The following is a 26566-nucleotide window of genomic DNA, read 5'->3' as shown; positions in this document are numbered from 1 at the left end:
TTGGCTCATCCCTCAGTATTCTCCTTCTGAAAGAGGCTTACAGTACCTGACATAGGCATGAGTGCATGTGCTTATATGATGCATAAGCCACTGGGAGGAAGCCTCCTTGTACCCTTAGGGAAGTGAAACTAATTTGTGGGAAGGTAAAGCCTTCTTACAGTTCTCACATGTTGCATTGCATGTTGCGTTATTGTATAGGAGCAGATGTGTAGTTGGTGTTAATATTTGTGAAGCATGATGTAAGCTAATGCTGGCGGGGTTGACTGTCGGTAATATCTCAGATGGACCATCCCAGAGTGCTGATTGATAAAAGGTCCCAGTAGTCGGCCCTGTCAGAACATGTGACAGAGAGGCCATGCTCAAGCTTGCAAAGCCTCAATGAAGCTGGCACAGACCATTAAAACCTTTTTGAATGAGCATCTGGTGAGCTGACACGTGTGTTGTAGTTGTGTGTGTAAGAGGCTTTGGCATGTGTTAAAAAGAGATTTTGTCACACACAAACACGTGCTTAAAAAGGAAAAAAAAAATAGTTTTTTTTTTTTTATTTTTTTTTTTTTAACTTTGATATACATATACACTTGTTACTATATTGGTGAGGGCGTTGTGACTATAAATAAGTGGCTGAATTTATGGGGCTTGGTTTTTGTTCCCACATGAGAGATGAGTTCAGATGTTTACAGACATTTGTTCAACAAAGTGTGAATGCAACACACATAATGGTACTCTCTCTCTCCGACACACACAAGCACAAACACACACACACACAGATGCACTGTACAACACAAACACAGATGCTTTTTGCTAATATAGGAAAATGCTTTCCCAGTGGCCTATATCCCAGCATCGCTGTGTGTTTGGAATGTCTAATGTTTGCACAGTGCCATATTTGTAGATCAGCTATTCTGGTTCGTGAAAAAGTCTGCCTTTCTTAAGGAAGATTGCACCATGCCTCATATCATAACTCTCACAGAACCTTGGAAGAAATTATGGTGAAAGGATTGAGTGTTTTTCTATGATGCAGCCGATAACCAGATATGAAAATTCAACTTGTTCACCCAAAGGTGATGTGAGAAGTTTCTAAGACACAATTTGTGTCTTAAAAGATGCAAAACACAATGAGTTTAGTTGGAAGAAAATGTGATATAGTCACAGAGCATATGATCTTGGTGCCGCATGTGTTGTACACATAGGAAGTGGTGGAAGTAGCAGTGTTGTAGGTCTATTTTCACTTCTTGGGACATCTGTCCAGTGCGTGAACAGTGAATCATGTTATATTATTTGCTTGCAAAAATTAATAAAAAGAAAAAATCTGCCCCCCCCCCCCATGCTTTTTGCAGGCTCATAGTTTTGGTAGACCCCAACATTAACCCTGCTACAATACCATGTTTTTCCTCCTAATTCTGGAGTTTATACAAGCAAGGCATCCTACCTACAAAATATCCAGATTATCTTTTTATCAACCAATTTCATTTTGTTTTTTATTGAAGAGAGGGCTTCTAATCTCCTGGAGATTTTTTTTCCCCATGTCAGACAGAGGTGTTTGAAATACTGCCCTGAAAACAGGACACTTGTGTTTGAGCAAGGATTATTGCTTTTTTGCTCTGCATTATTTTCATCTCTGGTAATCCCAGGCAGAGTGCAGACCTTTATGGAAATTAGGCTCAGCACAGCTGTGTGCTGATATAGACAAAGTTTCGAAAGGGTTAACAGCAATACACTGACAGGCAGGACCAGGACAAAGGTAGATCTGTTTGTGGTGTGGGGATTAAAGGCACTGTAACACAAATGAAAAAAAATAAATAAATAAAAAATAGAGCTCATATTAGAGCTGAGATTTGCCTCACACAGACATTATCTGACAGGACCGACAAGGAAAAACTACAGTTATTGCTGTGTTTTAGAGCTTCTCTGTATACAGCAGCTACATGATTTCTAATTGTATAAAGAGGTGTTTGATTTATAAGGAACCCTTAACATTAAGTTATTTCCTCAGGCTTTTTTTTTTTTTTTCAAGTTTTGCTTGCTTTGTCAATTTACCAGGAGTTATCATTAAGTTTTAGAATACAAGGCCAAAGATATTTTGGATTACACCATTTTCATCTTGATCAGAGAGGAGTCGCTTGGAAAGGATTTGGCTTGAAACAATGATTCCTCAAAAGCTGCTCGTGTACCGTCGCACACACTGTGATGTTAATTTAGAAAGCCTCCATGAAACATGGAGGCGAAAGAAGTCCTGTGGTGATCTTTTCCAAAATGGATACAGGGTGAGGCAGGTCCATCATAGACAGGAGGAAAAGGGAAGGCAAACTGGGTTTTATCACTCAGTTTGGTCCTGTCTACACATCCTCTCCAACTGGGGTAAGAGCTCTTGGCATACAGATTATCTGGAGGTGTATGCAACACCTTTTGTTTGTTTTACATGAAAATCTGTAGAAAACACTTTTATGTTTATTTGCTGGTCACATCAGTAGGAACATGAACTGACACAGACGTTTCATGGGATCAGACACATTACGTAAAAAGACAATGAGGTGTCACATTGTTCTGTAATCCCTCTTTGATTCAGACTAAGGCTCGTTCCACATAATGCTCCTGCTAACTTGTTTGAATTCATGAATAATTCATCATCCAGAATAAAGTGTCATGTTTTTTGTATCATCTGTGTCTGTGTCTTTTTACTGGCATTTTCATGTGCTGTTTTGTATCTAAAGGCTAAAGAAAAATATGGGGCACACTGCCTTACTGAATTGCTCTTTCACATTATGAACACATTTAGTTGTCTTTCTCCAGAGGTGCTGCTTTTAGGGTTTCCTCTGCTGCTGCACTTTACATACTAACGCCTCTCTCTTTGTTTCTGTCTCTTTTCACTCAGGCTTAAGATTTCTGAGAGCACTAAGACTGATTCAGTTCTCAGAAATTTTACAATTCTTAAACATTTTGAAAACAAGGTAAGAATACGTTTTTCTTCTCACTACTGCACACGCACACATCAACAACAGCTCTGTCGTGTTTGATCACATACATTTTTGTTAAACCTCTTGCTACTGCAGATTTCATGAGCTCTCATGATTATTTTTCTGTGACCAAACGTAACGCTGCATTTCGTATTCAGTATATCAATTACCTATAATGTTCTTTTTTAGGTTATTGTAAGTTCTGATTGTTACTTTCATGTGTTCACAATGTGGTCTGATTCTTCTTCTAACCAGCAATTCCATCAAGCTGGTGAACTTGTGTTCCATCTTCATAAGCACATGGCTTACAGCTGCTGGATTCATACATTTAGTAAGTGGATCTGTTTGTAGGTCAGTGGGCTTCAGTCAAACCAATATACTGTGACACTCAAAATAGACAAGGGCAGATCAAGAAAGTTTTCTTTCCCAATACAATATTACGTGCAGGACACAGCTCTTCGTGGCTCTGAAACACAGTTGAACATGATAAAGAAACGATGTTACTAACTGCATATCTTTTATGGAAAGAAATCGTATTGACAGAAATTGACAGATTTCAACAGCCACCCCACAGGCCTGGCACTGAGATGCATTCTTGTCTTGAATGGCCCTACAGTCGAGAATAATAAATCAATTTGCTCCACTTTCAGTATAAAAAATTAAAACACCAATGGTGTTGTTGTTGCTTTATTATTTGAAACTACTGCTTTTACTTGTGGTGGTGCTACATGACCCCCTTAACTTTTAGGACTGATGTTTTTTTCTTCATGACGTGATCACATTATATGGTTTGAAAGTATGCATATTAGTTATCCAGATACAGATCACCTTGTGTATATGGGATGTTTGAACTAGAATTTGATGTAAGACATATATCTTTTTGAAAATAAAAATGCAAGCTGAACTAAATCAAAGGGGGAAATCATTATTAGTAAGGGACACGATAATATAACAAAAGCTGGGTCCCCTGTATACTTGACTGTCAGACAAAATAGAATGAAATTATAACTTCCCCATTTCGGTTGTGTGACCTCGCCTCCTCCTTGTTTTCTGTCATTGTGTAATGTCTAAGTTTCCAAACAAGGCAAATGCATTGAATGAATTTGAAGGTTGTATTTTTCAGGTACATTTAGTAAAACTGCATTTGTTGCCCTGTTCAAAAGCTCATCAAGTTTGAGATAGTTTCACCACTAGGTGGTGGTCAAAGCTCAAACAACATTTAAAGAATGGATGACTTAAACAGTTGAATACAAAAGCACTTGAGGCTGGATTTGATTAAATTTGGAGAAAACAGTTTCTCTTTGAACAGCTGTGTTTACAGAATTGTGGTGGGTGTCATGTCTAATCATCTCCCCTTTCTACTTTAGGTGGAAAACTCAGGGGATCCTTGGGAAAATTTCCAAAATTCCCAATCGCTATCCTATTGGGAATGCGTCTACTTGCTGATGGTGACCATGTCTACAGTGGGCTATGGGGATGTCTATGCAAAAACCACCTTGGGACGCCTGTTCATGGTCTTCTTCATCCTCGGTGGTTTGGTAAAATCAGACATTTCTTTCTTCCTTGCGCCTCTCTCCCATTAAGTTTGGCCTGTCCCTATCAATAGACTGTACGAAACTTTTAAAAATTACATGATTAAAAGTAAACATAATTATGGTAAATTATTATTATATATAGTGTATATCTTAGCAAAGTGTACTTGAATTGTTAGAACTACTTTTCTTTTACCAGTACATGTTATAGCTGTGTCACAGTATATTTGTATCCTTCTGTTTAGCCTACTGTATCTTTGTCCGCTGTAGTTAAAAGTCTTTGTGTCCTCTGCCCCCTCCCCTTATGTGTCATTCCTGTATTTGTTGGATTAGAGTATAATCTTTTGTCTGATAATATTGTTGTTATTGTTCTCTTAATAGCAGTTGCGGTTTCAGGACACCCCTCCTTCCGTGTCTCCTCCCACAATTCCAACAAACACAGGGGGCAGGGAGATGAGGCTTAGGCTAGCCTGACTGTTACCATAGCAACAGCAGCCTCCCACTCCCTCCCTTCCTCTGATCTAGCTTCCTGTTGGGCTGTCACAAGCACATTAACTTGCACACGAGCATGCATGAGTGCACACACCTGTGAGCACTCATACACACACACGTACACAAATACAGAGGACCATGCCTCCTCTGCCTTAGAAAGAATAGAAGATTTTAGCCAAATCACTTATCGTAATCAGTTTTTGAACTCTTAGTAGTATGTACTGATGACCTACAGCTGTGTGCCTGTGCACCGTATTGTTACCATGGTGACAGATATTGTTTTTCTCAGTACTGAGAGCTCTGGAAGTCTTTAAGCCAGCACCTTAGCCTTCTTCCTATCAGCAGCAGAGGCTAAATACTGAGTCCAGCCTGGAGGTATTTTTAAAGCCAGACTTGTTTAACATCACGTTACTCCCCACAATGTACAAGTGCCTTTTCTGAGCATTCAAGTTTGTATTTACTAAGATCAGAGCATTTGTTTTTTAAATTACGTATGTAATTATAGATAGTCTTCTACTGACGGTGCTCAAACACAAACCTTTGCTGTAATTACAGGCTGTGAAACTTTGCAAAATACATCCAGCTCATTTTCTAGCCCAACAAATGAGTCTTAATGTGTTCTGCAGCTGTGGACCATCAGGTGGGCCTATTCAAATCAACCTGCCAGATCCTCTGTGTTTGTTGGACTAAACATGGCACATAGGTTTTTACTCTCCCTTAGTTTTTATAATTCTGCCAATCAGAAAGGTTTTGGGTGCTATCACAGTCTGTTCATTCATCAGCTGTGAAAAAATTCTTGTCCATTGACCAAATCTGATCTTAAAGCTTTACCTTTAAACACTGGGGCTACTTTTTCAAAATGGAATATGCTGCATCATTTTTTTGGTATTTGAAGATCTCTCTCATGTTTATGAAGTTTAGCACGTCTCTGGAGACAATGAGAGAGATGTTTTAAACCTCTACCACAAACTTAAGATTTTTCTTCATCTCAGAAATTTGGATTTGTGCACCAGTTTCCCCACAACCCACTCTGCGGCACGGTAGTCTCTTTTTTTAGTCTCTTCTTCTGTCTTCTATCTTCTCCTTAGGCCATGTTTGCCAGCTACGTCCCTGAAATCATAGAGTTAATAGGAAACCGCAAGAAAATATGGTGGTTCCTATAGTGCGGTTAATGGGAGAAAGTAAGTATTCCAGATGGTTCTGCTGTTTTCTGTGTGCGGTAGAACCCTCTCTGCATGCCCTTTTCTTTTTTCTGTTTCATGCATGTAGGCCATGTTTGCTCGCTACGTGCCAGAAATTGCTGCTCTCATCCTTAATCGGAAGAAATACGGAGGGAGTTATAACTCGACACGAGGCAGAAAGTAAGTTGAAATCCAGACAAGGTGTGGTTGTGTGACTCAAGTCCACCCCCTTAATTTTATAAGCTGTGGGGGGTTTAGTTAACTTTATAGAAACGTAATTTTTTGTCCAGTAATAAGTAATATTATGTGAAGTCACACTGCGTGACTGGAGACCTTGGCCATTAGGACACACTTGTCCATACCCGTCACTCTTTCTTTCTTTCTTTCTTCTTCTTCTTTCTTTCTTTCTTTCTTTCTTTCTTTCTTTCTTTCTTTCTTTCTTCTTTCTTTCTTTCTTCTTCTTTCTTTCTTTCTTTTCTTTCTTTCTTTCTTTCTTCTCTTTCTTTCTTCTTTCTTTCTTTCTTTCTTTCTTTCTTTTCTTTCTTTCTTTCTTTCTTTCTTTCTTTCTTTCTTTCTTTCTTTCTTTCTTTCTTTCTTTTTCTTTCTTTCTTTCTTTCTTTCTTTCTTCTTTCTTTCTTTCTTTCTTTCTTTCTTTCTTCTTTCTTTCTTTCTTTCTTCTTTCTTCTCTTTCTTTCTTTCTTTCTTTCTTTCTTTCTTTCTTTCTCTTTCTTTCTCTTCTTCTTTCTTTCTTTCTTTCTTCTTTCTTTCTTTCTTTCTTTCTTTCTTTCTTTCTTTCTTTCTTTTCTTTCTTTCTTTCTTCTTTCTTTCTTTCTTTTCTTTCTTTCTTTCTTTCTCTTTCTTTTCTTTTCTTTCTTTCTTTCTTTCTTTCTTTCTTTCTTTCTTTCTTTCTTTCTTTCTTTCTTTCTGTCTTTCTTTCTTTCTTTCTTTCTTTTCTTTCTTTTCTTTCTTCTCTTTCTTCTTTCTTTCTTTCTTTCTTTCTTTCTTTCTGTTCTTTCTTTCTTTCTTTCTTTCTTTCTTTCTTTCTTTCTTCTTCCAGCCCATCGTTTTCTAGATCTGTCATTCAGAGCTTTCCTGAAGTCATTTGTGTGCTGTACATTTTCTTTTTGTCACATCCTGTGTTGCGCTTTAATTTCATTTGGAAAATAGAGCTTTCATGACTACTGCACTTTAGACATACAGCTTACTTACCTGTGGTGCTTCTATGCAAAACATGTGTCCATTGTGCCCCATTAATAAAGTTTAGCCTATAAGGATTCCGGATAAAAATCCAACAAAATGAAAGTAAAGAGTCATGAAATCCCTACTATCCGTTTTTAAAAGATTTTCCTACAAAAACATAGATAGATTTAAACATCTGCAAGTGCATTATTATTGGTGGTCTTTTTAAGCATCATCAATCTTCAATGACCATTGCAGGATTTAAAAAAAAAAAAAAAAATTGTTTGTTTTGCTTGAGTTTTCTTTCTTTTTTTTATTGCATGTTTTATACTTTTTTTTTAATTGTTCCATATTTGGCATGTTCTTTATGACCTGCAGTCTTGTGGCTTTTTCATTGATTGCACATGAAAAAGTCATTCTTTTGTTGTCTGTCACCGCTAGCACATCGCATCATCAATGCTTGACATTACTCTGGCCCTGATCTTCAGTCAGCTCCCACACACCCTGAATGCTGGATGCCTCACTCCCATTGGAGGCTCTCAATTGCTTTTGGCTTGCTTTGCCTGCTCGGTCCTCGCTGCTCGCCCGGTTCTTGTGTTTGTGTGGTTGTGCTGGAGTTTGTCTTCAGAGGGCCCTTGTATTTATCTGTGCGTGTGTGACTGGCCTTCTGCAGAGGCTCCATTGTTCTTTAAAGTATGTGTGACACTTTGGTCAGTTTACTCTTTGTGCAAGAATACCATAACACGGTATTGTGCAGTATTCTTCTTCTTATGGCTCAAACCTTTCTGATATTCAGCACGCAGATTATTTTAATACAAATGTAGTGTGTCCAGAGAAGGCATAGTCAAAGTAGTTCTCTTCTTTTTCTCTCTTTTATTCAAATTTCATGTGGCACCAAACATCTGCTTTCTGCTGTCTCCTTTCTCTCACGTTTTTTTCCAATCTTGCTCCCATCAATCTATGTTATTCTGTTCAGTGGGGCACATTCTAGGGAGCCAGCAGTAGAAAGAAGCTTTAAAAAAAAAAAAAAAGCCTTTGTTTGATAATGTTTGCCTGTCATTGAGATAAGATTGATGAAATGTTGTGTTTGGCCAGTGACCTCAGCTCAGACTCGCAGACGGGTGCTGAGAGAAGCCCTTGTCAAAACTGAGGATAGTTTCTCCCACACACATTATTTCATCCTTCTACACCCCTTTCCATCTCTCTTTCTGCTTGGACATATGGTAGCAATCAGGAGATACCTACCAAATACACAACCTCAAAGTAGCTCCAGACTTTTGCAAAATCATTTAGACATGTATCTGTAGGACCTGACTCCTATTAAAAACTGGTTTGTCACTGGAGTTCAGTGCAGCATCATTTAGCAGCAACAAACAAAAAAAGTATATTGGAAATAAGATTAGGAGATTACAAGTAAATGACTGATTATGCAGGTCGCAAAGAATGCCTTATTTCATGTTTCTGGATGGCTTCTGCCATTTATAACACACCTTTAAAATTATTTGGAAGTTAGAGGAACTCATTTTGGATCCAGACTAGATTTCTGTTTCATGCTAGTGTTGCTTATAGTACTATATGCTGTGTAGCATAAACTGTGAGCATAGTGACGCTCGACCAGTGTATGCTGATATAGTAATGACAAGTGTTGTGCTCTGTTGGCGCCCACTGCTCCTGGGGCCTTTGTGGTTTCCATTATGACTCCATGGTTTCCATTAGCCCCAGCCTCAGCAGAGGGGTTGGCATGGAAACATCAAACCCTGGATGAACTTTGCCCGACACCTTTGGAAGTTCTCAGTGAGGGTTCACAACTTGAGATATGCTGACCCAGATATCTTTACACTATCAGGCATAAACACACAGACATATTTCAACTATATGAAAGTATTACTGTTGGAAAAAAAAGGCCTTGCTTGAAATATCTCCTCAATGTGCAGGATATGTGCCCACATTCTTAATTTCGTTTGGCTTGTAGTTGCTCCACATGGCTACTTTAAAGAAGATGCTTCATAGAAGAAGATGTTATGTCACTTGATGACTTAAAAGTTCTCTGAAAGGTGTAACAAAACTGAAAGGCTATCAGAGTTTTAGAAATTGCAGCACTTCGATGATAGGTCTGTCAGTAAGTTTCATCACTGACCAAGGGATTAGAGCAGTAGCAATCAAGTGACCTCTGTTGCTGACGTTTGAGCTCTCTGCTTGTTCGTTTTGTATTCTATGTATCCCTAAAGACATCCCAGGATGTTTTCTGAATGCATGTTTTGTGTGCACGCTTTATCACATCCTTTTGCATTCAATGTAATTTTGTGCAACTCTCTTTTTTCTTTTTTTTTTTTAAATCTATTTTCAGTTTGTGACATGTTGTACCTGTTTTTGTTGTAAAACGCAGTGTCACTGATGTGCTCTATCTTTTTATTTTTATTCAATTCACTTAGTTACAGCTGTCTCAAAGCAATTAGAATTTTTTAAAAATGATTAACAATATCCTTCTTCTATCCTATTTAACTAATTAATGATCTTACAATAAAATCTGATGCCACTCTTGGCTCATAGGAAGAGGGAAAAACTCATTTCATGATTCTTTTAATGATGTCTGTCAAGTGAATATTTCCGTTTTGAACACAGAGGTTCAAATTAGTGGCTTGTTTAGGGGTGAAGTTTATCCAAGAAGAAGCAATGTTGATGTGCTGATAAAAACTTATTCAGAGAGAGACAGCACCACACACTCGTGTACATGCTGTGCACATGCATTTAAATTTTGTGCATTCATTGTTTGTTTGACATCCATTAGCAAATGCTCAACACCACACAAGCTTATTATCCCCCTGTCCTTGTTGAGGAGCATCTGGATGCTCAAATAGTATTTTTTTTTCTTTTTAGCTTCTCATGAAATGAGAAACATCTTGTGCCAAACACTGCTGGCTGCTCACACACATCCCAGCTCATCAGCTAGTAAGACCACACGGCCCTTTGCTCAGCCCCGGCCAACCATGCAGTCATGGCTGCTCATTAGATTCTCTTAAAGGGCAGAGGCAACATCTGTGAAGATCATTATGTACTGCAACATCCACAAACTGTCATTCCCTCAGTATGTATGTCACATTACTTTGCCAAGTCCACTTCAGTTCATCCCTGCCTGCTTCAGATGGTGTACAGAGCAGGAGAGCAGTCAAGTGATCTGGACTATGGTTCTCATTTAATAGCAATAAATATCTCTGTCTCCTTTGAACCTGCCAGACTGACTCAGATTTCTGTGATGTTCTATACAATTTTAAACATCGGCTTTTAAAGGTTAACGTGTTCACCAGAGCTGCCTTCTTGTGCATGAGAGCGTGATAATAGATTGAAAGAAACCTGCCATTACTATTCTGGTTCAGTGATAAGAATTTGTACAATGAACAATTATGACCACATCATTTTCATTTTAGTAGAAAGTAACTTAATACACATTGTGGTAAGATGTCCAATACACAGGCACTTACAACTAAAGTGGTTCAATTGTCTCCTGGCATATCAAGTAGTGGATAAGGCCATTGCCATTAAACAGATTGTCTTACAGGTCTCAGCAGGGTAATTAGGGTGTCTGCTGAGTGTCTACACTAATCCATGTCATTGTTAGGGCAGGATTCAACTGAGCAAGATTTGGCAGCAAGGCTTCAAGTATGACATTTAACTTTTAACTTGAGCAGAGTAGCTCAACTTACCGCAGTGCAATTTAAGCCTATAAAATGTCTCTCACCCACATTAGTGTCCTGAAATTAAATCATAACTAATGAATGCTGAAACATTTGATTAAAAAAAAAACTACTAGCAAAGTAAATGAGTATAACAGTGATACAACAACACTGTATGAAAGGAGTTAAATGACCTGAGAACTTGATATGAATTGAGTAGAAAAAGCTCCCTTCAAGATTTCAGCATTTTATTGTGTTTCAGATTTATCTTAAAATGGATTCAATTAGTTGTGTTCTCCCTCAAACTTTGGAACTAATTAAAGGACATAGGCTGTTTACATAAATTGATACAAAGTACAATCGATTAAGAACGTTTACCAGCAATGACAACCATAAGACTTCTTTGTAATGGTCCTGCAAGTTTGACACACCTTTCCTTTGAAAGTCTCCTCAACCCCTCTTGGCAGAAATGTTCAGAACTTGACCAGGGTGGATGGGGAGTGTCAGTGGACAGCCAATTTCAAGTCTCTTTAAAGATGCACTTCTGGACTCAGGCACAATCACTTGTTGGGTCACTCTCGAACTTTAACATCCTCCTAAAACCACTTGCATTATTTTTTTTTCTGGAATATTTCAGGTATTTGTTCTCTAAGTCGTGTGTCCATCCTTCTATTTATTCTGATTTAGCGTGATTTCCTCTAACACACGAATTTGAAATAGTTGGTAAATGGTTAATTCCTAAACACAGATGTGTGTCCTTATGTCTCCTCAAAGGAGCTCTGGATCTCATTTGTTGTGACTCTCAACTTGTTTGGTACCTGTCTGACCAAGGCCTTTTGTCCCAGGTAACTCATTTTGGACAGTTCCACATCTCGAAAGTCTGGTGGTGGTGCCAAACTTCTTTAGTTTTTAAATAATAAAGACTACTGTTTCATTGTGGCCTGTTAAAGTGACAGAATTTATTTCAAATGTGGCGAAGGACTCAATTCTGCCTCATAGGTATGAAGACATTTTTTTCAACCTCTTGGCTCAGTTTTCACTCTGGCATACAGTGCATTAGCAACTTTGGGACCTTGTGTAGACTGGTGTGCACTTTTTTTCTAAATATGCCTAATGAATTCAGTTCAATATATGAGAACTCCAGTTGTAGATGGAACTTGAAGGACACACTCCAAAAGCCTGTTTTTGTCATGTGCAAATTTATGAGGAGATGAATTTATTGAATTCTTGTTGAATAAGTCTGAAACATTAAAAAAATCTGAAAACTTTTGGTTGGCACTGTATTAGATTTAGAAAAGAAATTCAATAAAAACATCTGATACATGCTGCAGAAATTAGAATTATAACTCCCAGATCAACTACACTAAAACAGGACAATTACAGAATCACCACAAGTTCCGTTGTTCAGACAATGACCACCCAAACTGCCCAATGTGAGCCTCAATCTCAAAGTTTAATTTGAAGCTGACCTTTTAACTCGATCATAACTTTACGGTGCAGTCGGAGGACAAACAAGGACACAACACGAACCTCAATTGTTCCCAGTTTATCCCTTTTGGCTGTAATCAGCCCAGTGCATCTTCTGACAGATTCCTCTGCTTTAATGCACTGCTGAATCTTGCCAGGGACCTGTCAAATACTCTGAGGCTCTGTTTAGAGTTTTTGTCAACCACAAGTCTCCAAATCATTTTTTTGAGTTTTTGTAATGCTCTGTATAAAAGCATGAGAATATTGATGTACATGTCTTTGTCAACATCCATTTTGCTCACGAAGGGGTGGTTTGGCCGAAGGGAAAGTTTTTATATTGAGAACGGATGGCAGTCCAACCACTGTGGGCTGTTTGATTATATCTTAGATTTTCTAAAGTGGTTCAGAGTTGAGTGTTTGATTGCACTTGTCATGCGGAATTTAAGCACTTTCATTACATGGGGGAAAATGTCCACTTTTATGGCAAAAAAAAAGATATAATTCAGTTACTTGTTTGCTTTGAAAAGACAGTTCTTGACATTTCTATTTTATTTATTTTTTTTAAGTTTACATTTTAGTTAGATGTCACAGTGCTTTGGTTTGACTGATTATCTTTGGGAGACATGCCAGTGTCTGCAATGATTTCTGTTGCCCACTCAAGATGATTTCTTCCCCGCTTCCAGGCACATTGTGGTCTGTGGTCATATTACCCTCGAAAGTGTCTCCAACTTCCTCAAAGACTTCCTACACAAGGACAGGGATGATGTCAATGTTGAAATTGTTTTTCTCCATAAGTAAGTTAATCTTTTCCCTCTAATAATATGCAGTGTAGCGCTTAACGACATACTATATATATATGAGGTTTCCATACATACATTAATCCCTTTTCCTATTTTCTCTGATTGCTAGTATTTCCCCTAATCTTGAGCTGGAAGCCTTGTTCAAACGCCACTTTACCCAAGTAGAGTTTTACCAGGGATCTGTTCTCAACCCCCATGATCTGGCTCGAGTGAAGGTACTGTTGATGACAAACTTGTAAGAGAGATTAGATTTAGCCATTACTGAACTTCACTAGTAGATTCTTCAAAGAGATTAAAGAGATTGTTGAGTTTAGTAAATTAGTAATAGTTCAGGTTGTATGAACATCAAAAAACAATTAAGCAGCAAATGGTATGTAAAACAACACTAAAATAGTTATCAATTTATTTATTTTCTCTAATTTTTCTTTAAAAAACTGCATATAGACATAAGAGAGAATTAAACAAGACTGTATTGTGTTGGCCTCAGTGAAACTAATTTTATTTTATTTGAGAGTGATGTTCTGAAGCACTCTTTATATGTTACAAGATATCCACACTTATTTTATCTTTAAGGTATTTTTTTCTTTGGTCTCTTACACATAGATCGAGTCAGCTGATGCCTGCTTAATACTTGCCAACAAATATTGTGCAGATCCTGATGCTGAAGATGCCTCCAACATCATGAGGTGTGCATTCCTCTTGACCTTGAAATCAGTAAAACACTTACCTGCTGATGTGTTACATTTCCAATTAGTCATGTGTCAGCGTGAATGTGTCACATTCGATGTGTCTTTCCGTTCTTTTCAAGGGTCATTTCCATCAAGAATTATCATCCTAAGATCAGAATAATTACACAGATGCTACAATATCACAATAAGGTAAGATTTCTTGATGACCTGTGATATATTGGGGTGATTCACCTTCCTCTTGACTGCTCCATCCTCATACATAATGTAATGACTTTTTAAAAACTGTGTGGTCCATTTACGTAGTAGGTTTTATTATGAGTCATACAAGTGACCTCTTAAAAGGGTCCACTTGCTGTAGAAGTACTTAGAGCTTAATATTTCAAATGATGACTAAAGCACCTGTCAGTGTGTGTGTGCCTCACTGTGCATTTCACATACTGCAGCACGAAGGTACTCATGCAGACTTTTGCACTAACTGATGGCAGTAATGCCCTATGTAGGGTATTTATAGGCACCCTCTTTCCAAAAAGGTTGTGACATAGAATGCTGTGATTTGCAAAACATTTAAACCTATACTTGTACCTATACCTATACTTTACAAATTGTAAAAAGACAACATACTGTATGTTAATACAGTTAATTCAAAATTCAAAATGCTCCACTACATCTGCTTTTAACTATACAAAGTTAACAAATGAGGAGACATGTTGTAGTTTTCTAAGTCAAATATTTTCCCTTTCTGAAAAGAAAAGGGATAATATATGAGTTCAGCTGCTCAGCAGTTGGGTACCTCCTTTGCTATGTTTTATATTTCATAATGCATTGAGTCTTTTCAAAGGGCGGCAGGGTTGGACAGCAGGCAGATTAGCACCCAGACTCTTCTGCTACCAAGCCAAGCTGTTGTAAAATATGCAAAATGTAATTAGAGAGTGTCTTAAAGAAAACATCGTCTGACTGAAAGCATATGTTGCTCATACATTATTTATCTAATTACCCATGACAAACATACCAATCCACCACCACACAATCAAAGATGCTGGCTTTTGAATTGTGAGCAGATAACAAGGCTGATGATCCCTGCTGGGGCACACATAAAAAAGCACACATGATTTCCATAAAACAGATTTTAACTAGCACTTGTGTGCAGCAACAAACTATGTTCACTGACAATGATTTTCAGATATGTTCCTGAGCTGATGCAGTGATTTCTACAATAGTGGAGACTGTTTTTAAAGCTATGCAGTCTGACATTCTGAGGATCGCATTATTCAATATTGTCATTTTGCATCTTGTTTATATATTTTTTTTGTTGATGATCTGAATCTTTCAATGATAGTGACATAGATGATAAAATCCCCAAATTCTTGGACTTCCAGAAACATTATTTTTACATTTCTTTAGGTGGTGAAACTATCCCCATATCTACATCAGAAAGCCTCGGCCTCTCTCTGAGGTTATTTTTCAAGCCCAGTTTTTTAAGATAACTTGTTGCTATTTAACTTAAGCAGGTCTGAGATTTGAGAGATAAAAGGAAATTAGATTTTGAATACTCAGCCTTTCAGACTGACTAAAAATACAACACAGAATTTGTTGTCAATCATCTACACAAATCCAACATTGTTAGAGAATAATTCAAATAAGGAATCAGTGCCAGCTTTCTATCTGCTGACTTGAGCTATGTATTGATCACACAGACATTATGGTGGTATCGACCTTCATATGTTGAACAGTTGTTTAAGTTTAGTTACAAATTTGCACAGTTACCTTTTTTTTGTGACTTTGTGTTTCATCCGATGAAGGCTCATCTGCTGAACATTCCAAGCTGGAACTGGAAGGAAGGGGATGATGCTATCTGCCTTGCGGAGCTGAAGGCTGGCTTTATTGCCCAGAGTTGTCTGGCCCAGGGCCTGTCGACCATGCTAGCCAACCTCTTCTCTATGAGGTCCTTTATTGAGGTAACACAGAGGGCGAGATTACATCTCCATGCCTGTCCATCTGAACTGACTGGAATAGTATAGATGAATGAATTCTTATATTGCACTTTTGTACCGGAGATGATTTATTCGGGGACTGGAAGTGAGGTTGCATAAGTGGATTATGTACTGCAGGTTCTCTGTGACAGATGGACTAGATCTATAAAACAGTACATTCTCTGGGAAATTCTGACATCTTTGTTCAGAGAAAGAGTTCCATTAATCTGTTTTCAGTTATTTTGGCAAATCATTTTTTATAGTGACATCTAATGTGGAATCTGTTCAGTGTTTCTGTGGCTTAACATTGAGGAGGTGCTTGCTTCCATCAAAGAACTTTTCTCATGTCATAAAGATGATGGATCAGCTTATAATGATCAGGCTGATGTTTTGCAATGGAACATATGCAGACCATATTTGACTGCTTTTGGAAGGAAAACAGTTTTGCCATTTTTCTTCTCCAATTTTCCCTCACGTTTTTTTTTCTTTTCTTATTTTTTGGACAGATTGAGGAGGACACATGGCAGAAGTATTATCTCGAAGGTGTGGCTAATGAGATGTACACGGAGTATCTGTCCAGTGCCTTTATAGGCCTCTCCTTCCCCACTATTTGCGAGTAAGTATCACTTCCTGAGAATTTTACAGTGAAGGAGGACAGCAACATAAGGGGCCTTAGAGTAGTCAAGTTGCTTAAAGTCTGCTGTTACACGCTTTTACTGTAATGATGTACTTGTTTTACAGGCTGTGCTACGTGAAGCTGAAGCTCTTGCTTATTGCCATTGAATACAAGTCTGAGCAGAGAGAGAGCAGGTTTGTATTGTGAATCTCTCGTCTCATAACATGAATGCAGCTGCTGTAACAATAAACTACTTAGTGGTGTGATTAAAGTGCATCTATCAATATCTTGATTTTTTTCCTTTAGTCTCCTTACAGCTGTGATGGAATTAATTTGGTGAACAGTTTAGCAGTAGTATACCAGAGTTACCTTTTAGTGAATATCTAAGAAACCTCAACTAGGAATCAGGAAAACATGTGATGAGTGCATACCTCTGCTGGTGCTGCACAATGTATCATATTTTTTAATTCTATTTGTAGAAAATGATTAGTGTTTATTCTCAAATTTAGTCTGCACATTATTTGCAACTGAATTTTTAAAGCACAGCAGTACAAGAGATAAACCAAATGTTCCTATTTCTTTTGTTAAGAGAAAAAATATGAAATTCTACTACTTTTTTCTAAATTTTACTTAAAAGAAAAAAAGAAAAGAAAAGCATTTTATGATAATGTACAATTTGTTTTCAGACAACTAAAAGGCCCACACACATATTTTTTTGTTCTCTTTTATATTTATTTATACCTTCAGCAATAAATAACCAATTTGCTGCACATTAAATTTCATCATTGTGTAGCAAATTGACATGTTTCCCTAACTTGATTCTACAGTGTCCCTGTTCTTTCCTGTGTGCTTACTTCTAACTCAACATCAGTGTTAGTTCTATAACTAATAATGACACAAAACAAATTATATTTCCTTTAACATCAACTGCCAAATTCTACTCACCACTTCCCATTTCCCTGTGTCAAATATTTCTGTTCATACTGACAAGACTGCATGATAAAAGCTGTTTTCTTCTATGTTATTTTGACTTTAGTAGAACCCAAATTCCAAAAAGGTCGGGACAAAATGAAAACAGAAATATAAAGAAAAAAATTATTCAGTTAATTTAAATTTGAATATTTCATGCACAGTGGAACATTGAAAACATGTTGAATGTTGAAAATGAGACATTTTACAATTTAGTGAAGAATATTAGCTCGTCTTGAATTTGATGGCGGCAGCAAGTCTCAAAAAGATTGGGATGGGGCAGCTCAGGCCAAGAGTGAAAACATATCCTGTGTGCAAGTGACTCAGCTGAAAATTAATATTGGATGCTAGTGATCTTCAGACAGCCAGATGCTACAGCATTATGAATAGACAGGATTATGAGGATTCGTCTGTGGGCCAAAGCTGATTTAGAAAATTGACTGAGGCAAAGGGGAACTGTTGTAGAAGAATCTGGCTACTGGACTGATCTGCCTGCCTGCAGTCCAAACCTGTCACCAGCTGAAGAGATTTGGTACATCATGAAATATAAAATACGGCAAAAAAGGTCCAAGACTGTTGAGCGACTTGAATCCTGTATCAGTAATGAATCTTCCCAAAGATCCATCAACAGGTCTCCTCAGTTCCCTGACATTTACAGGCTGTTGTTTAAAGAGAAGGGGATGATGCACAGTGGTAAATCCGGCCCGGTCACAACTTTTTGAACTGTGCTGCTCCCATTAAATTCAAGATGAGACAATATTTTTCATGAATTGTAAACTGTCGTACTTTCAACATTTGATATGAGTTCTTTTGTCATTTTTCAGTCTCGTTTGACTTTTTTTACGAGATTGTAGATGAAACCTGATTTAATACAAGGATAGTAACATGTTATAGTTTCCTATTTCTTTTAAGCTATTTCCTATTTCTTTCCTAAGCTAGTTTACTTTTTGAAATACCTTTTACAGTTACTTTAATGGTTTGACGGACCCAATTTTTTCAAACTATCGAACCTTTTTATGTGTTACCACAATATTCTGTGGCATTTATGCTCATTTCAAAATATAACCTTTTTTTTCACAGAACTTTTCTCATAGTTTATTTTTATAATAGTTTTAAAACATTTATTTTTAGGTGAAAGGACCTCAGCATCGGACAAGCATCACATGCTGCCATATAGGGGCTATCTAGTGAATATACATAGAAACATTAGCAACAGTTATAGTCTCCTCTTCTTTTTCTGTTGATGATAACTGTTTGATTTGAGATTTTTTCTTGTTGTTTGCAGAAGCCGAAAGCGGTATGCCCTCTACCTTATCTTACTTCCAAAGTTCCACCCAATCTCCACCACTTTAAAGCTTCTGACTTTGGGAGTTTCCCCAAGGATATTTTTCCAAATGCTATCTCACAGGCCTCTTTTTTTAACTCCTTTTTTATGGTGTCCCTTGTGCTTAATGCACTAACTTCTTTGCAGGCAGAGAGGAGAGATAAATTGGACATGTTTGTAGAAGTGCTGTTTCTTTGTCTTCGCTGTTGTCGATGTACCAAGGCCAAACACTCACCCTCTTCATATCTACCTCTTATTTGATCTTTTCAGTTTTGTCCTTAAACAAACCCCTTGCTTAGTTTATTTCTCTCACTTTCAGTTCCTTTTTCAGTGTCGCTCAGTTGATACTCTATTGTATGTTAGCTATGAGAAGCTAAGCATTCCACACATTGGTGTTTTTAAATCATTGCCAGAACAGTACTTTGTGGTTCTTTGTCTTGGAATCAGTGAAGAATTTGTATACACATATTTTAGATCAGATGTGGTGTCAGTACTGGTAATCTGATGTCCCACATTTTTGTTTTAATCTTGAAATAAACTGACTCTTTATCGGCCATTGCCGTAGGTAGTGGTTGATACAAGAGCATGTTATTTTCTTTTTTCTTCATGTCTCTAATACACCAGCAGCACAACAAATAAATATATATGTTTTTCTAGAATTTCACACTCCAGGAAAGGCATGGAACTGTTTCTTTTGAATAGTATTAGGTTTATCCAAACTGAAGTTTAATCTACATGCTCCACATTTCACTTTAGCATTCCATCATTCTCTCATGCTCTCAGTGCTATATGTATATCCATCTGTGCATGTTTGTGTGTCTGAGTATGTGTGGTTACCCTGAGAGGAAGGACTTGTGTGTGAATGTGCATTTTTGTGTGTCTTAGCCACCATGCTTGTGCGTCTCTCGAGTAGATGTTTTTAAGTGAGGTCACTTCCTGTCAGTTTGGTGTTTGAGAAACAATCCAACTGCACAGAAGTTACTGCAACCGTCTGCATCTACGTACCTGTCCCTATACCTGTACTGCAGTGGCTTTGCCTTTCTGTTTGATTACTGTCCTCTTCATGCTGTTTGGTAACTGCATGCTACAAGAGTCACTTAAGGTGTTTGGTGCTTGCCTTGTTGCTCACAATATGAGGTTTTGATGCTTTTCAAGCAACGATTCACCCGTTTGCACCTGACTGAAGAAACATATCTGGGACAAGATACACCTGTAAAATCTCAGATTTGGGCAGCAATGTTTGTGGAACTGTCTTGATTTGAATTTTTAATTTAAATTTTTTTTATTTTCACTAATGAGCATGCCAGGCGTAATGCCTGTTTACTTTTCTGGGGGCTATTTAATCTGAGTTAATGTTAGATGATATTTTAGGTTTTGAAGGGGAGAAAGAACTGGTGAAATTTGATTACATCCCGATGTGTACATACATATATAGATTCAATTGCTCCCTAAATATATAAATATATTTTCATTTTCTCCAATGTAACCTTTTCAGAGCTCAGAGGAAAGATGTTAAATGTTAAATGATCTTAAATGTTTTCATGGATACACTAGGTACAGAATAGTTATTTCAATTATATTTAAATCAAGTGGTTATAAGGCATTACCAAAATTCTTTTTTCACTTTTTCAGTTATTGCAAAAAAAAAATAAAAAAATTCCCTTAATTAAGAAAAAAATATCCAAAATCATCTTTCATCTGAGCTTTTATTTGAAGGAGTCTGACCCTTAAGGTTTGTGAGTTCAATGTTTTGGTATCTTAATTCACACTCACATCATTGATGATTGTTGCCCACAGGTAACCATTAATGACCAGGGTGTGTGTGTGTGTGTGTGTGTGTGTGTGTGTGTGTGTGTGTGCGTGTGTGCGTGCATCCAATATATGTTTGTATTTTATTTGTTGTAGTCTAATTAATGGGGAATGATACAGTGAATGATATGATTTCAAATTGAGTCCAACTGAAAAAAAGTAAAATGTCTAATCCATCATGTGATACATTTTAGCGTAACTGTGTGTATAAATGTAAATACAATCAAGAAATGTTAGAAATGATTGGCCTCACCACAGTTGTCATGCATACTAATTATATTAATGGAGCAGAATCCCTTCTGCTTTTGGAGGACTTGTCCCCCTTTTGACAACTTTTTCTAAGAAATATGTTTTCTAAAGAGCAGTACAACATTTTCGATAACAGTCACTAGCATTGACAATAAAAAGAGCTGTTCATTCCCTTGCATCCCACTGTCAAATACTAACCGCGACAACAACTCTTACTGTACATTCTCTGTACTACAGCCATGTCTCAGTGACCATCATAACATTCGTTTTGACCAGATGACTGAGTGCTGAGACTAAAACCACTCCATGGCCATAATTTTAATTCTTTCTGCCCTTGTCCCTTTACTTGTACCCTTTCTGTCCCTCTTCTCACCCCAGGCCAATCCAAAACCTTTCTGTAAAGAAAAGAATTAAAATTCAGTGTGCAATCATACTGTTGTACCTTTTGTCCATTCATCTGAGAATTGCATCCAAAAATTGCCAAAGAGAGGAGCAACTTTGTTTATAGTAACTGACAAGAGCCACATACAGTAGTCACAATACAGTGGAGTGAAATAACTATTTAAAAAAGCAAATAACCATAAAAAGACGAGAATGTGCTGAAAATTGTGCAAACACCCAGCTCTGATGAATTCAGTCCTGGTCTGATTAAAGGTTTCAGCAAGTGTGTGTACCATTCCTCTTGATTAGCGTGTTGTGGGCATGATTTGAGTGTTGTTCAGACATTTACAGTCTGTATGTGTCTGTATGTCTCTGATTACCTAGCATCCTGATCAATCCGGGCAACCATGTTAAGATGCAGGAGGGAACACTGGGATTCTTTATCGCTAGTGATGCCAAAGAAGTAAAGAGGTGATTTAACTGTCTTGATGAACAACAAGCAACTAATAATGTTAAAATGAACAGTTTTGCCATTTTCAATGCTAAATATGTTTACTGTGTTGCTTTCAGAGCATTTTTCTACTGCAAAGCCTGTCATGATGACGTCACAGACCCCAAACGTATTAAGAAGTGTGGCTGCAAACGATGTGAGTAGCTGTGCCTTTATTCTGAAACGACTGGCAGCCCTTCCTCACCTTCCTCACCTTCCTCTTGCTGCAAATCCTTACATGTGGGTCTGTCTCTCTTATACATATGGTTTTACTAGCTTGTAAACAAATATTAGGCCTCTCTTTGTGTCACTGATATTCGGTTCGTGAAAACGTGTTTTTAAACATTTTATGTGTTGTCACACCATTATAGTCTTTTTTTGAACTGCCATAACATCCATTATGGTATGATCATCAGTCAAAGCATTTTTGTTTTTTGAGTAAACGTTAAGGTGCTGTTATCTTTAGATGTGTTTTTCTTAAAGTTTAACCATTTTCTCATTACATTAAACTCACACCGCAAGTGCTAATAATGCACAAGAAAGCACTAAACATCAAACAGTAGAAAGACTTAAGATGCAGTAATTGACAGCTTTAATAACAAAAAAATCTTCCATTTATGTTTGGAACACTTTGCGAATACAATTCACAGTGAGTAATACAAAAGCATGCAGGCAGTGAGCTACTGTGCTATAATATTTTATATATAAATGATTTTGATAAGAGTATTTGAGCTCAGTCTCGGGGATATTAAGTTCTCACATGTTAAGAGTAGTCATAACATGGTGCTGTTAGTTGTAAAACATTTTATAATTTGAGAATATCTCAGTCAAATTAATTATTTCCTTCCTTTTTTATGCAAACATAACATTACCATTAAGGCAAGAATAGCACATGAATATAACCTGACCTATGTACAGTTGTCACTTGTCAGGATGAGTTAGCCACTTTATAAATAATTCAGGTGACTATTCCATATTTCCACAAAAGGTCACAAGCAGTTAGAGTAAGCAGCCTGTTATAGTCAAAAGCCTGGATTTAAAATATATACTCCCCAATTCCTTTTTTTCTGTCATTTCAATTATTCAGACAATTTTCTACTAGTTCAATATAATGAACAGGCATCTCACACTAGTTTTATTCAGGTAAACTGTTTATTTCTGTTTGCTTTCTTAATATGTCCATGTCTCAGACTGTGGTGATGGACACAATGTTATGTTTAATGACATTACAGTTGTTGCCAACAAGGGAGTTGCATTTAGAAAGGTGACAATTTCATTACTGTAATGGAATTCTGTCCAACAGTATGTTCTGTTCTATCATGTTTTGTTCTCCTCTGTTGTTTTCCCCATGTTTCTTTATGACCAGTGACACACTTCTGATGTATTTCCTTCCTTGCTGCCATTGGAAAACACCACTTTATTTTAACTACTCACTGGTAGTGATTTATTGTGAGTAAAAAAGAAAAAAATGGGTGTCCTATTACCCATAGTGCAGTGCAAGTGTTTTTTTTTTGTTTTTTTTCCTCCTCAGCAAATACTATATTGTATCTATGTTGCATGTACCAGTGTAGCTTTTGCATCCTTCTCCTCGCCTCTCATTTCTACACCGTGTTCAGACCAGTCCAAATCAACAGAAATCAGACTTACACCAGCTTCAGGCCTTCGTTTAATTCGGCCAGTCAGTTTATACTCTGAATAACTGGAAATGACAAAAAAGTGCAACTTGATTGGGTATGACCAATGATCTATGCAGTTTCGGTTGAAATTCGATCATCGGACAATCTCATAATTCACATTTAAAAGCCTGTCTGCTGCAAGTCTTGTGGCATTATTTTTGATTACTCTCCTTATAGTGTGATGCTCTCGGAAAGTACAAATGGAACAGGATCAAAATATGAGATTTTGTATCATAATCATAGATTTAGTGAAGCTAACACAAAGGAAAGAAAATGAATAAGAACAGCTGACATTTAGATTGATCTGCTTTCTATCAAAGGAAGCTTTGTGTGGCTGTTTTTCTTTTTCCACAGAGCAGAAATTGTCCTTGTGGGAAGTTCTTCAAATCCTAACGAGCAAGGTTGCCAAAACACAATCAAAACAATCTGGCCTCCTTCTTACCCCACTTCTCTGTGATCTCAGCCCCTTTCTAAACTCTAACTGAGGTTTCAGAGATCATCAGTTCCTTTCAGATTTGAAATGTCACCGCCCCAGCCTTGTGGATTTCAAATCTGGATAGTAGTTAGGCCCTTTGGTTTAACTCAGTGCAGTGGGTGATAAATCCACTGGAAATGCGCAGAACAATTAATGTTATGGTATTCAGTTGCCACTAGATGGCAGTACGCTACCAGTCTTATGCAATGATAAATATAGCTATGTAAATGGTGATGTCTGTAGAGGAAACTCAAATACCCTGAAAGCTGTTCAGCAAAAATGCAAGGACCAGATGGGAGGGCTGTATGAACTGAGCTAATAAATGTGATCGAAATTCAACATATTCAAACAAATGAATCATCTTGAATGTGCTAAGTCTCTTTTTAATCACGTTTTATGTTTACGTGAGACGTACTGTGCTCAAAAGTTCAACCCTGTACCATTTTCCTGGCATTCTTGCTGAATAAGAGAGCTTTGGGGGAATTTTGTATCAGAATAGTACTTTCTTTGGGAGATCCTTCATATTCAACATAGCACCCTGATAGCCTCTCTTTGAGTGTACTATGCTTTGTTAGATTATAGGATAAAATTACTGATTAAACACCCATTCAGACAGTTTATCAGGGTGGTTGTTATGTTGAAACATCAATCAAGAATGCCCAGAAATGGACACCTTGTAGTACTAGGCTGGAATCTGGGTATTTGTGAAGTCAGAAGTAAAGGACATTGTCACTGTGTGTGTGTGTGTGTGTGTGCGTCTGTCTTATGTTTTCCATTTTTTCCCCTTCCATATGTTAAAAATCAACATTGTTACTTATATATACTGTTGTCCGAGAACTCAAGTAAAAAATAAAAATAAAAATGAAATAAAGAAGTTAAGAAACTTCAGCATGATCTGACAGCTTCACTGCCCATGTCTGCCATGCCCTCAGAACTGGTTCATTACTGTGAACAGTTATCTCAGTATTTCTCCTTGTTGCTGAGAGCGAAACTGCATTTTTCTGCATGCCTTTCACATGTTCATAAAGCACATGTGCATGCTACAGGATACAGCAGTCCCTGATGCCTTCTTGATGATCTGCGTTTCCCATTCTTTTTTTGGCCAGAAGTTTAAACATATTGCTTCATCCAGGATCCGATTTTCCAATGTGAGTCAGAGTCAAAGATTTCAAAAGTGTCTCTGTAAAGGTGCCAGACAGTATTAAAGTTCTGTCTGTTTTCACCTTGCCAATAAGAGAATGGGGACCAGAGACTCTTTTTTCCCCCTAGTCACTGCATTAAAAAAATGCTCCTTTAAGAACTTTCACTCCTGCTCCCCTACGGGTTTAAGGTCTCACACACACAACCATACATAGACATACACATAGACAAAAAGTGGCTGATTATAGAACTTTGGCTGACTTTTAAAAAGTTGTCTGCTGTGTAATGTTACTTTCTAATCCACTCTAATCTGAATAAGGGCACCTTGTTTCCAAATTGGCAGTATTGAACATGGAAGATAACTGAAAAGAAATGTTAGTGGAATACTTTAATGAAACCATGTGTTACAGTTAACGTTGGGACACAAACAATATAGTGTTCTTTCAAAGCTCAAATGCTTTACCCTTAATCTTTTCCTAATCTTACACAATTTGGAAATGTTTTTGGGAACATCTTAATGACATTGTGTGGGGGCAATCCAAAATTATTTAAGTGTAGCCCATCTATAATGGCTCAAACTGCTCAAACAAACGTTTGTAACTCCATAGAGTTTGAGTAAATAGAGGTTTTTAGTTTAAAACAGGAAAATCAGCTACAATCACAATTCTAACTATATCCTAAACAAACTAGTCCACAGCTATTCAAGACATTGAATTTAAATGCATCAGTACATCTATGAAGCCACTGAAATTTTTTGGATGGTGAACAGGCATCATGAGCAAGCTGTTCCAATGAAATCTATGTGCTAGCGTTAGCCAACCCAAGCTATGAGTCATATTAAACCCATACTGCAGTATAAGCAAAACCACTGATCACGGTGGTTATTTTTTTATTTTTTTAATCAGTTTTTCATTTCAAGTACAATTTATTCTCCTTTGAATTCTAACTCAAATGACAAAATCCCAGAAACTGTACATATTTGACACTTTTACATTTATATGTTTACATAGTAGAAAAACTGATATTTTTCCTGGTCACACCATTTATGCGCCTGTTCATTAGAGTGAACACCCCTTGGGGAGTGGAGCAGTGAAACTGTAGGTCTGACTATAGCATGTATTGGCCAGTCTAGCCAGTAGAGTAGTGTGATGCCATGGACAGAGCCTACAGCTGCATGATGGGGTACAGGTACGTGATCCACTTTGGCCAAATGAATTGAAGATGTACAGATGTATAGAACGTTGTATGAGGTTTGCTGCTGAAGACATTGCTCATGCCTCTCTTCCCTGAATGCCCCCCCTCCCTCTCCCCCTTCCTCTCTCCCCTCTTCTCCACAGTTATGATTTTGTTTTTAGAACCTGTTACAGCCTTAGCACACAGCTTGACCCCTTTAGAGAATGTCATTATCAATAAGGACTAATCCAAAAGCATTGGATTTTAAAGAAATTATTACAGTTTTAACAATGATAATGTGTCTGCTTTAGTAAGACTTTCTCAGACAG

The 26566-nt window shown here is 37.4% G+C and overlaps 1 protein-coding gene across 1 annotated transcript in view; it reads left to right on the top strand.

Moving 5' to 3' along the window:
• kcnma1a (potassium large conductance calcium-activated channel, subfamily M, alpha member 1a) overlaps nt 1-26566 on the top strand; it is a 146022-nt gene that overhangs the window by 85487 nt on the left and 33969 nt on the right. Inside the window, 15 exon segments of the mRNA XM_072390909.1 lie at nt 2873-2948; nt 3210-3285; nt 4322-4492; nt 6067-6120; nt 6122-6159; nt 13160-13270; nt 13386-13491; nt 13880-13962; nt 14085-14154; nt 15765-15920; nt 16442-16551; nt 16677-16745; nt 18806-18817; nt 21668-21754; nt 21854-21930. Coding sequence (XP_072247010.1) covers nt 2873-2948; nt 3210-3285; nt 4322-4492; nt 6067-6120; nt 6122-6159; nt 13160-13270; nt 13386-13491; nt 13880-13962; nt 14085-14154; nt 15765-15920; nt 16442-16551; nt 16677-16745; nt 18806-18817; nt 21668-21754; nt 21854-21930 — 1296 coding nt within the window.

Source organism: Leuresthes tenuis, unplaced genomic scaffold (assembly GCF_036924035.1).
Source record: "Leuresthes tenuis unplaced genomic scaffold, fLeuTen1.0.hap1 SCAF_8, whole genome shotgun sequence".
Lineage (NCBI taxonomy): Eukaryota > Metazoa > Chordata > Actinopteri > Atheriniformes > Atherinopsidae > Leuresthes > Leuresthes tenuis.
Note: the sequence above shows the minus strand (reverse complement) of the source record. Positions and strands in the feature narration are given on the sequence as shown.